The sequence below is a fragment of the Heteronotia binoei genome, chromosome 3 (assembly GCF_032191835.1).
Source record: "Heteronotia binoei isolate CCM8104 ecotype False Entrance Well chromosome 3, APGP_CSIRO_Hbin_v1, whole genome shotgun sequence".
Lineage (NCBI taxonomy): Eukaryota > Metazoa > Chordata > Lepidosauria > Squamata > Gekkonidae > Heteronotia > Heteronotia binoei.
Genome location: NC_083225.1, coordinates 91377918 through 91390315, shown reverse-complemented (window position 1 = coordinate 91390315; position 12398 = coordinate 91377918). Strand labels below are relative to the sequence as shown.

Below are 12398 nucleotides of genomic sequence, written 5' to 3'. Positions count from 1 at the left end.
TGTGTTATTTAATATCTGTATGCACCCTCTCACCCAGCTGGTCTAGAGCTGTGGGCTGGATTGCTATCAATATGCTGGTGACACTTAACTATATCTGTTGGCAGATCAAACTCCACCCCATATGTTTTGACCAAGGATTTGGGGGCTGTGACTGGGTGGCTAGAGTTGGCTGAAACTAAGTCCATTAAAGACAGGTTCTATGCCTGGGTTGAGGGGGAATGAGATTGTGGATCCAATTCCCAGCCCAAGACAGGGCACTGTTGACACCAGTGCTGATAACCTTACTTTCTGTGGAGGCCCAAATCAGAAATGTTGCCAGATCAGCATTCTTTCATCTTTGCCAGATCAGGCAACTGACTCCCTATCTCTCTCCCCTTGACCTAGCCACAGTGATCCATGCAATGGTCACTTCCAGGCTGAACTGCTGTAACTCGCTCTATGTAGGGCTACCCTTGAGACGGATCTGGAAATTTCAGCTGATCTATAATGCAACAGTGCATGTCCTTACAGAACACTACTAAGAGCATACATACAATCAGTTTTCCACCAGCTGCACTGGCTTCCAGTTGAATATCAGGTCACAGTTTTGGTTTTAACCTTTAAAGCCCCATGTCTCTCCTGGTATGTCCCCCAAATAGCATTACACTCAAAAGATTGAGGTCTGCTGGTGATCCCCAGCCCTAAGGATGTTTGCTTAGCCTCATGCAAAACCATAGTCTTCTTGACTCTGGTGCTGGCCTAGTTGGAACACTCTCTCATATAAATATTAATCTGTAGCAAAAGTTTAACTCCTCCTCTAGAAGAATGTGGGGCCATTGTACATGAATGATATACAAAGATGTACATGAATGATGTACAAAAGATGAATCCCCCTGATTGTTTTGTCTGTGATTTCTAGGAGCAGCCATATTATCATTGCTGCTGCCCAGTTCTGGCAGAGGAGCATGGCTGATGTTTTTTGTTTTTTGCTCTTTTCTCCTTTCTCAGCAATTTGTGGTAAAAAAAAAGAGCTCATCACAGTCTGCAGCACCTCTCATGCACATCTGGCCTTAGCCTAGAAAAGAGGCAGCAGCAATCCCGGCCCCTCTTTTGACTTCTGCTTCTGTAAGAACTACTACTTGCTCTTAATCCCTTCAGCTGGTACTTTCCGTGCAGATGAGGTTCCCCTGCTACTGGTTTCTAAGCCTGATCACCTAGTTAGAATGAAGTCCTGCACAGTTTAGTTACCACCAATGTAAAACCAATGTAGTGAGGCATTTGCACTAAAAAGAGATTGTGGGTAAGGGTTCTTGCAAGCACACATCACATCAGTTGACTAGAGCTAAGGGCAGTCTGTCTTGCTTCCCTGGCATTCTTGGATGGAACTTCTTGAAGTGTATCTTGATTTGGGTCAACCATGTGCCCACCAAAACTGACATAAATTACCAGGGCAGAGCATCTGGATAGATTGAAAGACTTTCCAGAAAATGGTGGAGTACTGCAACTGGTGCATTTGCAATCCAGTCTAGTGGCAATCTAGAATTTTTCTTTGTTTCTAAGAATAGGAGATGTGAATAGTAGATGTTTTGTCAATCACAGAGTCTGCTCACCTACATACCTAGGTTTAATATTGCCACAATCTCTTCCAGCCTGTTTTGATTTTCTGACAGTCCTGTGCTACTGATGATTATTTATGCTGGCTAGATTGAACGTTATCCTGTCTGGGGAGCTAATGGGATGCTTAAATAGGATGCCTTACTCTGAGTGAGTGTATCAGTGCAGCTCTGGCCAAATAGAGACACCCTTCAGCATTGTCTGTTCAACTGTGATCTGCTTAATGTGGCAAGAGATAGTTGGATAAAACCTTATATCAAAGACTCTAGGTGTGAACTGGATCATTTGAAGCTTCTTTTAGCAGGGGTGGATTTTAATATTGCATTGGCAGTTGCCAAGTTCTTTTCTCAGTCTATTAAGATTACAAACTTTTAAATCTTTTTATTATATTATAAATCTCTATTATATATATATATTCATGTGTTAATAAATTTTCTTTTCATTTTAGGCTTAGTGTGACATTGTTCAGAGCCAAATTGGCTGTATAAGCAATATCATTAAAGTAACAGTGTTTTGTCAGCCATATTGTCAGTTGAGTGGCTGCGTAAGCTCTTTTGTGCCTCTCCTCTTTTCTCTCTTCCAGCCATAATATCATGCAAATCATGATGGTGTCTCCATTCTGGCCTAGGAGGTCTTATCTTCTAGGCCTTAAATTGGTGGGTCCCAAGACATTAACTCATGAGTTCTTCTAGTCTAACTAGGTGTTCTGTCTGGGGCAAATGCTTCACCCAAATCCAGCATGGCTACTATTGTACATGATGACTGAGCAGTAGTTGCTGATACCTGAAGGGTCTTCAGTGGGCATGGTTTAGGCCACTGTGGCCTCTGGCCAGTCTTTCAACAATAAGATCTGTGGAATTATGTGTGAGGTTTTCAGAGATTATATTTTTGCAAGGTTATCTTCTCCACTTAAACTAGACTACCATGGATTGATTCTGTTCTCCAGTTGTCCCTGAATTAGGGTTCCACATTAAATGTCCTTTAAAAAGTGTTAATGTGTGCCCTCTGTTAAGTGGTTTTCCTGTCCCTCTGCTACACATTTCAGATATTTTGGTGGGTCAGATCTCTTCCTAATGCTCTTGCTGTACATGGAATTGCTCACTAGGGCCTCTTCTTAGTACTGAAGGCTCTCATGGGAAATTTTATTGAACTGGTATTTCAGTCACAGTGATCTTGGGGAGTCCCTCCTACTCCAATTTTAATATTTTCTTTTTTGCCCATGTGAAGGTATCTTTTGAAGCTTTTTGTCTGTAGTACGCTTTATTCCTGTAGCTATGTACTGAAATGTGGAAGGTTTTTCCTTCCAGAAGGAGAAGTTGAGTTTTCTGACCCTGCCTTATGTAGATGGAAAAGTTAATACTTTAACACCTGATTTCCTGTTGTCTGAGCATAGAGATAACTTCCTGTTCGATTTGGATATGCTTGATGAAAATACTAATCTCTTTGCAGATGTGTAGTGTTGTCTGATCCCCTGAAAGATTCTTCCCGCTCTCAGGAGTCCTGGAATGCGTTCCTGACAAAACTCAGGACACTCCTTCTCATGTCATTTACCAAAAACTTGGGCAAATTTGAGGATGACATGAGAACATTGAGGGAGAAGAGGACAGAACCAGGATGGAGCTTTTGTGAATATTTTATGGTCCAGGTATGGTGGGCGTTACATGTAAATGACATTATTTTCTCTGTCAGTCTAAAGTCTTGAGTTTGTTTTCTGTGCAACTCACATAAAGCAGTGCTTTCACATTAAGAGTTCTTAATATCAAGGCCAGCTTAGGTTATAAGGAAAAGCTCCTGTTTCAATGCTAGATTTAGCTCATCTAAGTAAACACATAGAAGCAAAGTCAAGTATCTGTCAGAATCCCTTATAGACATGGGATCCAAAAATAGTAGAAAGCTATCGATCTTGTATGAGAGTTTTTAGACTTTTTTCCTGAAACATTATTTTTATTATTTTATTATTACTTACTTGATTTTTTAATCGCCTCATCCCAGCTGACATCAGGCTCTGGCTGATGTACAATAAAGGCATAAAGCCATAAAACAGATACACAAAAGTATTAAAACTCAAAACAGATTTATAAAAATTGCTGTTGATTTCTGAAGGAGAATTGGGGTGGGGGGATAGTACACTTTTGTTAGAGCTTTTTTTTAAACTACGGGCTTTGTACCCCAAGCCTGGCATTTTATCTTAACATGTGCTTTTCTTTGGATGTTAAAAGGAAGAGTTGGCCTTTGTCTTTGAAATGCTGCAGCAATTTGAGGATGCCCTAGTGCAGTATGATGAACTAGATGCGCTGTTTTCCCAGTATGTTGTCAACTTTGGTGCTGGTGGTAAGTCCTTAAATCAACAAGTGACATTGCTGTTTTTTCTTTGCAAAATTAAAGAGGTACAATCCAGCTATGTGAATTCAGTAGAAGCCTTAAAACCACAAACTAAGAAACTGTGACATGAATAGTCAATTTTAATTGTTGCTTGCTTTACTCAGATGGGGCAAATTGGCTGACATTTTTCTGCCAGCCAGTTCGAAGTTGGAATGGGCTGGTACTCCGCAAACCAATAGACATGGAGAAAAGAGAATTGATTCAGAACCAGGAAGCCACTCTATTAGATTTGCGCAGTTACTTGTTTTCTCGTCAGTGCACATTGCTCATCTTCCTTCAGAGGCCATGGGAAGTATCTCAGCGAGCACTAGAACTCCTCCATAACTGTGTGCAAGAGCTAAAGCTCCTTGAAGTAAGTCAATGTAATCTTAATCAGCCAAGTGACTAAGTCTTAAGATTCATTCTAAGTTGTTTATCATTTGCTTTGGATTATAGAAGTTGTTTAGGATTGCTAAAAGCTGAGTATCCTTAGGACAGCATTTAATCAGTTAATCATATGAAAGTTGAAGCTTCCAGATAGGAGGATGTAGTTCTGTATAGTGTACTGTACTGTAAGATGTGTAAATCAAAGTACACTAAGGTAGTTAATATGCTATGTTCTGTCTATAGAAGCTAAAGTCCATACATGTAATAATATAGAGTAGCATGGCTAGGAAATTCATTTCTTGTTACACCATTTCAGCTGTTAAACACAGTCATGTTCTGTGGTCAATGGCTCTCTAAAAAGTGACATGATAATGTTCATGAGATATTCCTTATGGTTGTACTGTGATTGCTTGTACAGTTTTACAAAATAACCAGATCAACTTTTTGAAAGTTAGTGATGGGTGATCCCCAATCCCAGGCTAGATTCAGAATATGCTTGGAAAAAATAATTTGTAAAACTTTTTAGAACCGGCTGAAAAGACCTGCTGTGCTCCTGTGGAACACAATGAGGCTCCTCACCCACTTTTTCTTTTCTCAAAACACATCCTTGTAGTTTGGAATTAAAGACATTAAACTGCCTTGTTCCCAGTAATCTGCAAGGCAACTGAACAAAGCAGGAGTCAAGTTGGACCTTTAAGACCAACCGATTTTTATTTAGAACGTAAGCTTTCCTACAGATCAATGGTACAGCCATGGGTACCCGCATGGCCCCACAATATGTTAACATCTTTATGGCTGACTTGGAGCAGCGCTTCCTAGACTCCCACCCACTCATACCTACCTTATGCCTTCGTTACGTTGACGACATCCTTATGGTCTGGACACATGGTAAAGAAGCCCTGGAATCATTCCATCAGGCTTTCAATGACTTTCACCCTACCATCAACCTGACAATTATCCAGTCTATGCAAGAAATACATTTTCTGGACACCACTGTAAAACTAAACAATGGATGCATTGACACCACTGTATACCGGAAACCTACTAACTGACAAACATGCCTGCATGCCTCCAGCTACCACCCCAAATACACCAAACGATCCATTGTATGCTGCCAGGCTCTACGCTACAGCCGCATTTGCTCCACTCCTGCTGACAGAGATTCTCACCTGAGAGATCTACAACAAACCTTTTTGGATCTAAAGTACCCACCTGCTGAAGTCAGGACACAGATCAAAAAAGCCAGAATGATACCCAGAGAAAACCTTGTTATAAGACAGACCCAAAAGAGAAAATAACAGAATACCACTAGTGGTCACACACAACTCTCAACTTAAAACAGTTCAACCTATCAACAACTTACAACCTCTTTTGGACAGTGACAGCTCTTTCAAAAACACTGGGGGGTAAACCTTTTCTTGCACACAGACAGCCCCCCAACCTCAAACAACTCGTCACCCACAACAATACAGCATCTCATTTGAGTATGGACACCAGTACCAGAGCTTGCCATACCATACCAAACCTATAATGGCATAACAGTTGCAAATAAAAATACACAGAATATAAAATTTAAACATTGGAGATAAAATCAAAATGAAACTGAGCTTACAGATGCATTCATACATGGTCAGATTTAAATTTAAGGATGTCAGCCAAAAATTTTGCCACAGCCTCGCTAACCTCCCCCTCAGTATCATTCAATAAATAATAACAGGGTGGCAGAATAGACAAATCTGGGGAGAACGAAAGCTTACAAAATAAATCTTTACGGAGATTATGATAAAAGGAACAATCAAGCAATATATGCTGAATTGAGTCGGAAATATTCGTTTCACAGGAACAGAGTCTGTCGCCTAAAGGGACTCGATGATATCTCCCTTGTAAAACTTTGGAGGGAAATGCATTTAGTCTAGCCAACATAAATGCCCTGCGATGACTTGGAATGGTTAAGTCTGATAGATAATGGGGCATTTTGCCACAGAAAGCATAAAGGAAGCTGGGGAGCAAAATAAGGGTCTGTTGGCCGTAGTTTCGTTTCCTCCAACTCCAACAGTCTCAGTTTAATACATCTGAAGATATATGACTCATCAGAAGTAACAAAATCATCAACCTCTATCCCCAACTGGTTAAGTTTGGACATAAACACTGCTGTCCAGGATGAAATATATGGGTCTCTTTTCATACAGTCAAGAAGGCTGTTAGGATCTGTCAAGAAGGCTGTTAGGATCTGTTCTAAAGTGAATTTTGAGCCAGAATTTAAACACTGCAATCCAGGCTTTTGTCTCCACCAAAGACTGACCAACTTCAGAGCAGAGAGCAAAGTAGGACACACATGTTGGCATACCAAGAATATGTCTAAAGAATGAGGCTTAAATGCCCTCCACTTTTCTGGTAAATGCTGAGATCCATATAGGGATACCATAGAGAATTTGGGCTAGCGTTTTGGCTTTGAACACCTTAATTGCTGCTGGAACTAATTGCTTGCCCCTTGCAAAGAAAAACTGTTACATTGAGCAACCGAACATTTAGCCAAGTTAACGGTGTTGTTACGATGTGAAACCCAGCTTAACTTGTGATTAAAAGTGATCCCCAAGTATTTAAATTTTTTTGTTTGCTCAGTTGTTGAGTTCCCCATAAACCATCTCTGTGGGCGCCAGCAATTTGAAAAGACAGCTACTTTAGATTTGGCATAATTGATAGAGAGTGAATTACAGTAGTCATAGAAGGCATTCAAATACCTTTGCAGGCCCACACTTGTGCAAGAGAGGATGGTAGTATCATCGGCATAAAGTAATAAGGGGACCTCTCGGCCTGCTAGTTTAGGCGGATGACCATTAATAGGGTTCAAAAATTGTGCCAGGTCAGTTAAAAATAAATTAAAAAGCTGTGGGGCCAGCACGCAACCTTGTTTAACTCCCTTTAATACTGGGATTTTGCTAGTCAAGTCACCCCTAGAAGAAAATTTCACTTGGCAAAAAGTATTAGAATGAAGTTTCCTAAAGAGAAACAGCAGACAAGGGTCCATTCCCAGATAACCTAGCTTAATCCATAGTTGGGCTCTATCTATTGAATCGAAAGCGCCCTTCAAATCGATGAAGGCAGCATATACGGTAATTTTTTTGTCCCAGTATGCATATATTGACCAGAGCTTGCAATAAGCCCAAGTGCCAACTTTGCTGCCATGTACACCCAGACAACACAATCACTGGGCCTAACAACATTAACTATACCATCTCAAGCTCATTCACTTGTTCATCTTCCAACATTATATATGCCATTAAAAGCCAGCAATGCCCTTCAGTACTCTACATAGGGCAAACAGGACAAACCCTATGCCAAAGGATAAATGGACACAAATCTGACATTAGGAATCACAGAACTGAGAAATCTGTGGGAGAACACTTTAACCTTCCAAAGCATTCTATGGTGACCTCAAGGTAGCTGTTTTACTGCAAAGGAACTTCAAGAACAGAATGGAGAGAGAAATTGCTGAATTACAAATTATTATGAAACTTTGAACAAACACCTCCCCAGGACTGAACAGGGATATTGGTTTTTTATCTCATTACAGATGCTAAACCCAATCTCAGTGAGTATAGCTATACATCTACAGTATTCCAATGTGTTTCTCTTTTAGAATTGTGAATCAGTATAATTATTTGTATTGACATACTCAAAACAGGGATATTGGCTGTATATCTTATTACATATGCTTTACCCATTTTCACTATATTTTATTGTATTCCTTTTTCCTATGGCAAACTAGAATGATGTTCACATGTTAAAAAGTAAATTAGGTGGAACAGAACATCACTATCCAATGTATTTCTCTTTTAGCTGTATTGACACTCTCAAACAGGGACTTTGGTTGCTTATCCCATTACATATATGGAACCCATCTCCCATTGTCACTGACAGACAATTTCATGTTTTGATATACTACTGTTTTGTTGCTTTCGCATGCTCATGCTACTCAGATCAAAGGTTTGCTCAATTTGTTAATTTTACTATTCTTTCATTGTACCATTTTACATTCTAAACCACTGCCTACCGGATAATTTTACTTCACTGTCATTGGTTCTTAAAATCTGTACCATGTTGCATTCTGGGCCACTGCCTACCAGCTATGTATGGTTGGTTCTTCTCAGCTATGTATGGCTTTGCTCACTGTGCTGGATTCCTCGTCTGATGAAGTGTGCTTAAGAGCACACGAAAACTTACGTTCTCAATAAAAATTGGTTGGTCTTAAAGGTGAAACTTGACTCCCGCTTTGTTCAACTGCTTCAGACCAACACGGCTGCCCGCTTGGATCTATCTGCAAGGCAATAGTAGAGGCTTAATAGAAGACCCTGCTTTTGAGCCCTTCCAACACTTGTTCCATGTAAGACTGGGCTGAAAAGGAAGGATAACAGTAGGGAAGAGGGATTGAAGTGAGGCTAGCCCATTCTGGATCAAGCCCCAAATTCTAGTAATATTTGGGCCTGGTTCTGGAACATTTCTGGTTCTTCTGTGTCTATTTTTAGATGATGGAATCAGAGATCAAAAATGTGTTTGAGATGAGGTTGTATCTCTAGTCTTGAATATATTCCAGCATCTCAGTACACCATTCTTAGTATGGTTTAAACTTTTGTTTATAACCAATACTTCACATATATCAAACTTGAATACAAACCATTTACAGAAACTTTTCTGCTAGGTGGAGGTAGCATACAGTGCATGGTTCAAAGGATTTCTATGTACTGATTTACCCTTAGTGTTCAGTAGTTCTAAATCTCCTAGAGTAGGCTTTAAGCTGAATATTTTAAGTCTCTTCTAATATTTACTGCAACAAATTTTATTTCTTGCCTTGTCCAAAAGCTGCTAAAAGCTGGGGATAGGGCGTGTATGTACATCCCCTCCCCCCTTTTTAGTATTTCTTATTCAGTTTTTGAAGTAGTTATTTGTATCATTTTTACTGTTCATAGTTTATCTTGATAGTAATTCATTAAAATGTGGTGCTGATATGAATTACAATTTTTCCAAATAATAGAAATCACAAACAATATTTTAATTATTTGCCAGCTTTCTTTAAAATTTCGTTCTCATTTTCCCAAACTGTCTGAACAGAGCCTTTTACCATTTGATCTTAAGGTCTCTGTTCCTCCTGGTGCTTTGGATTGTTGGGTGTTCTTAAGTTGCCTGGAGGTTCTGCAAAGAATAGAAGGCTGCTGTGATCGGTCTCAGATTGATGCCAATGTTTCCCACACAGTTGGTTTATGGAGCTATGCCACTGAAAAGGTAAGTAAAGTAGGTAGTGTGTTACTAGGCTATTGGTGACTGGGTAACAATCTGGCAAAGGGAGTTTTGGCTCTTGAAAGCTTATACCCTGAGAATCTTGTTGTTTTGTGGTGTACAGGTTGCTTAATTGCACCCTACTTAGGTTGGAATAGATGACTCTGATAGCACTATGTAATAATTACTACTACTCTGCATCTTGATTTAAATCCCTAAAGTTCCCAAGCCCCTGCTTTAGGTTTGTGTCAAACTTTTAATCAGCATTATTGCTGAACTGGATGAAGTAACTGTTCCTCCTATGTCATAGACTGGGGGATAAAATAGACACTTAGGTTTAAATTATGACAGTACTGGATTTATTTTTCAATTTTTGAAGATAAAAATTTCCAGTTAAAAGAGACCTGGCAGACTTTGAAACTGAATTGTAAGTTAATATAACTCATATCAAAGAATGTATACCATGTCAAAGTGGATGTAACTTGTATCAAAGACTGCTGAAGTGAGAAATAGTGAACAATTGAATTATTAAATGGGGCAAGGGGCAAGATAGTGTATTTTGTTCAGTTGGAGCATGTATGGAATCATAGCAACAGTTTTTCACATTCTTTTTTGAGAGAATGTGTATAAAAATGACTAGATGGTATGTCATATCTAGTAAGCATCGCAAGACAAATTGTTGTCCTAATTGCTGGAAAGTGGAATTGTTGGAATTGGCAAAAAATACTGTCTTCCATATATATAATTTCTTCCCAAGTGCACTTGGGTTTTGGATAAATATCAAATAAATTGAACAGGGGATTGGACCTGTATGGCTTCTTCCAACTCTGTGATTCTATGATTCTATGAAATTAATCTTATTTGACTCAATTTGGATTTATTTCTCCTTTTCTATACATAAGAACATAAGAGAAGCCATGTTGGATCAGGCTAATGGCCCATCCAGTCCAACACTCTGTGTCACACAGTGGCCAAAAATTTGGCCACACACACACACTGTGGCTAATAGCCACTGATGGACCTCTGCTCCATATTTTTATCTAACCCCTTCTTGAAGCTGGCTATGCTTGTAGCCGCCACCACCTCCTGTGGCAGTGAATTCCACATGTTAATAACCCTTTGGGTGAAGAAATACCTCCTTTTATCCATTCTAACCCGACTGCTCAGCAATTTCATTGAATGCCCACAAGTTCTTGTATTGTGAGAAAGGGCGAAAAGTACTTCTTTCTCTACCTTCTCCATCCCATGCATAACCTTGTAAACCTCTATCATGTCATCCCGCAGTCGACGTTTCTCCAAGCTAAAGAGCCCCAAGCGTTTTAACCTTTCTTCATTGGGAAAGTGTTCCAAACCTTTAATCATTCTAGTTACCTTTTTCTGCACTTTTTCCAATGCTATAATATCCTTTTTGAGGTGCGGTGACCAGAATTGAAACCGCACCATCGATTTATACAGGGGCATTATGATACTGGCTGATTTGTTTTCAATTCCCTTCCTAATAATTCCCAGCATGGCATTGGCCTTTTTTATTGCAATTGCACACTGTCTTGACATTTTCAGTGAATTATCTACCACGACCCCAAGATCTCTCTCTTGGTCAGTCTCTGCCAGTTCACATCCCATCAACTTGTATTTGTAGCTGGGATTCTTGGCCCCAATGTGCATTACTTTGCACTTGGCTACATTGAATCTCATCTGCCATGTTGACACCCACTTACCCAGCCTCAACAGATCCATTTGGAGTTCCTCACAATCCTCTCTGGTTCTCACCACCCTGAACAATTTAGTGTCATCTGCAAACTTGGCCACTTCACTACTTACTCTTAACTCCAAGTCATTTACAAACAAGTTAAAGAGCATGGGACCCAGTACCGAGCCCTGTGGCACTCCACTGCTTACCGTCCTCCACTGCGAAGACTGCCCATTTATACTCACTCTCTGCTTCCTATTAATTAGCCAGTTTTTGATCCTACAAGAGGACCTGTCCTTTTACTCCATGACTCTCAAGCTTACTAAGGAGCCTTTGATGAGGAACTTTATCAAAAGTTTTCTGGAAGTTAAGGTAAACAATATCTGTCGGATCTCCTTTGTCCACATGTTTGTTCACCCCCTCAAAGGACTGTAACAGGTTAGTGAGGCAAGATCTTCCCTTACAGAACCCATGCTGAGTCTTCCTCAATAACTCGTGTTCATCAAAGGTTACAAAGGTTGGGTCAGCAGGATGGGACTTGCATTAATGGAAGACATTTTTTTGCCAATTCTCACTCCCACTGCAGACCTCCTCTTTGTCCTCTGTTGTTGCTGAGAGTGACCTCTAGGGTCAGAATATAAAGGGCTACCTGGGCTTAAAATATCCTAAGCTTAAAAGTGTGGAAACAAAAACATCTTACATATGCCAGTTGTAAGGTGCCAGTCAAGGTCAGCTTGGGAGGGTGACCACTATAAATCCCACCCCCCACCCCTCCCCGTCACCTTCCCTCAGTACCTCAGGCATATTCACAGAAATCCTGTCAGAAATATATAAAGACTAGGCAACAAACGTTTTAAAGTTCAAAACCACAAAAGAATATTTATTGGTTCACAAAAGGTAAGGAAAAGGGATAAAATAATATTAATTAGTTGTAGTAAAAACCAATCAGTTGGCAGGCAGGCGGTTGGTAAAATAATCTCTAAACATAGAGATTGGTAAACTGAACAAATATAAACAGGCAGGCTTTAGAAATATTCAAAAACTTTCGGCTGGCAGTCCCTACTTGGCACTGGGAACACTTTGCAGTCACTAT

General features: G+C 39.9%; 1 protein-coding gene across 1 annotated transcript in view; it reads left to right on the top strand.

The window, feature by feature from the left end:
- TRAPPC10 (trafficking protein particle complex subunit 10) overlaps positions 1-12398 on the top strand; it is a 97743-nt gene that overhangs the window by 38819 nt on the left and 46526 nt on the right. The window contains exons 5-8 of the mRNA XM_060234183.1: positions 3043-3238; positions 3813-3924; positions 4080-4327; positions 9475-9621. Of these exons, the coding sequence (XP_060090166.1) occupies positions 3043-3238; positions 3813-3924; positions 4080-4327; positions 9475-9621 (703 nt within the window). The remainder of the gene's footprint in view (positions 1-3042; positions 3239-3812; positions 3925-4079; positions 4328-9474; positions 9622-12398) is intronic.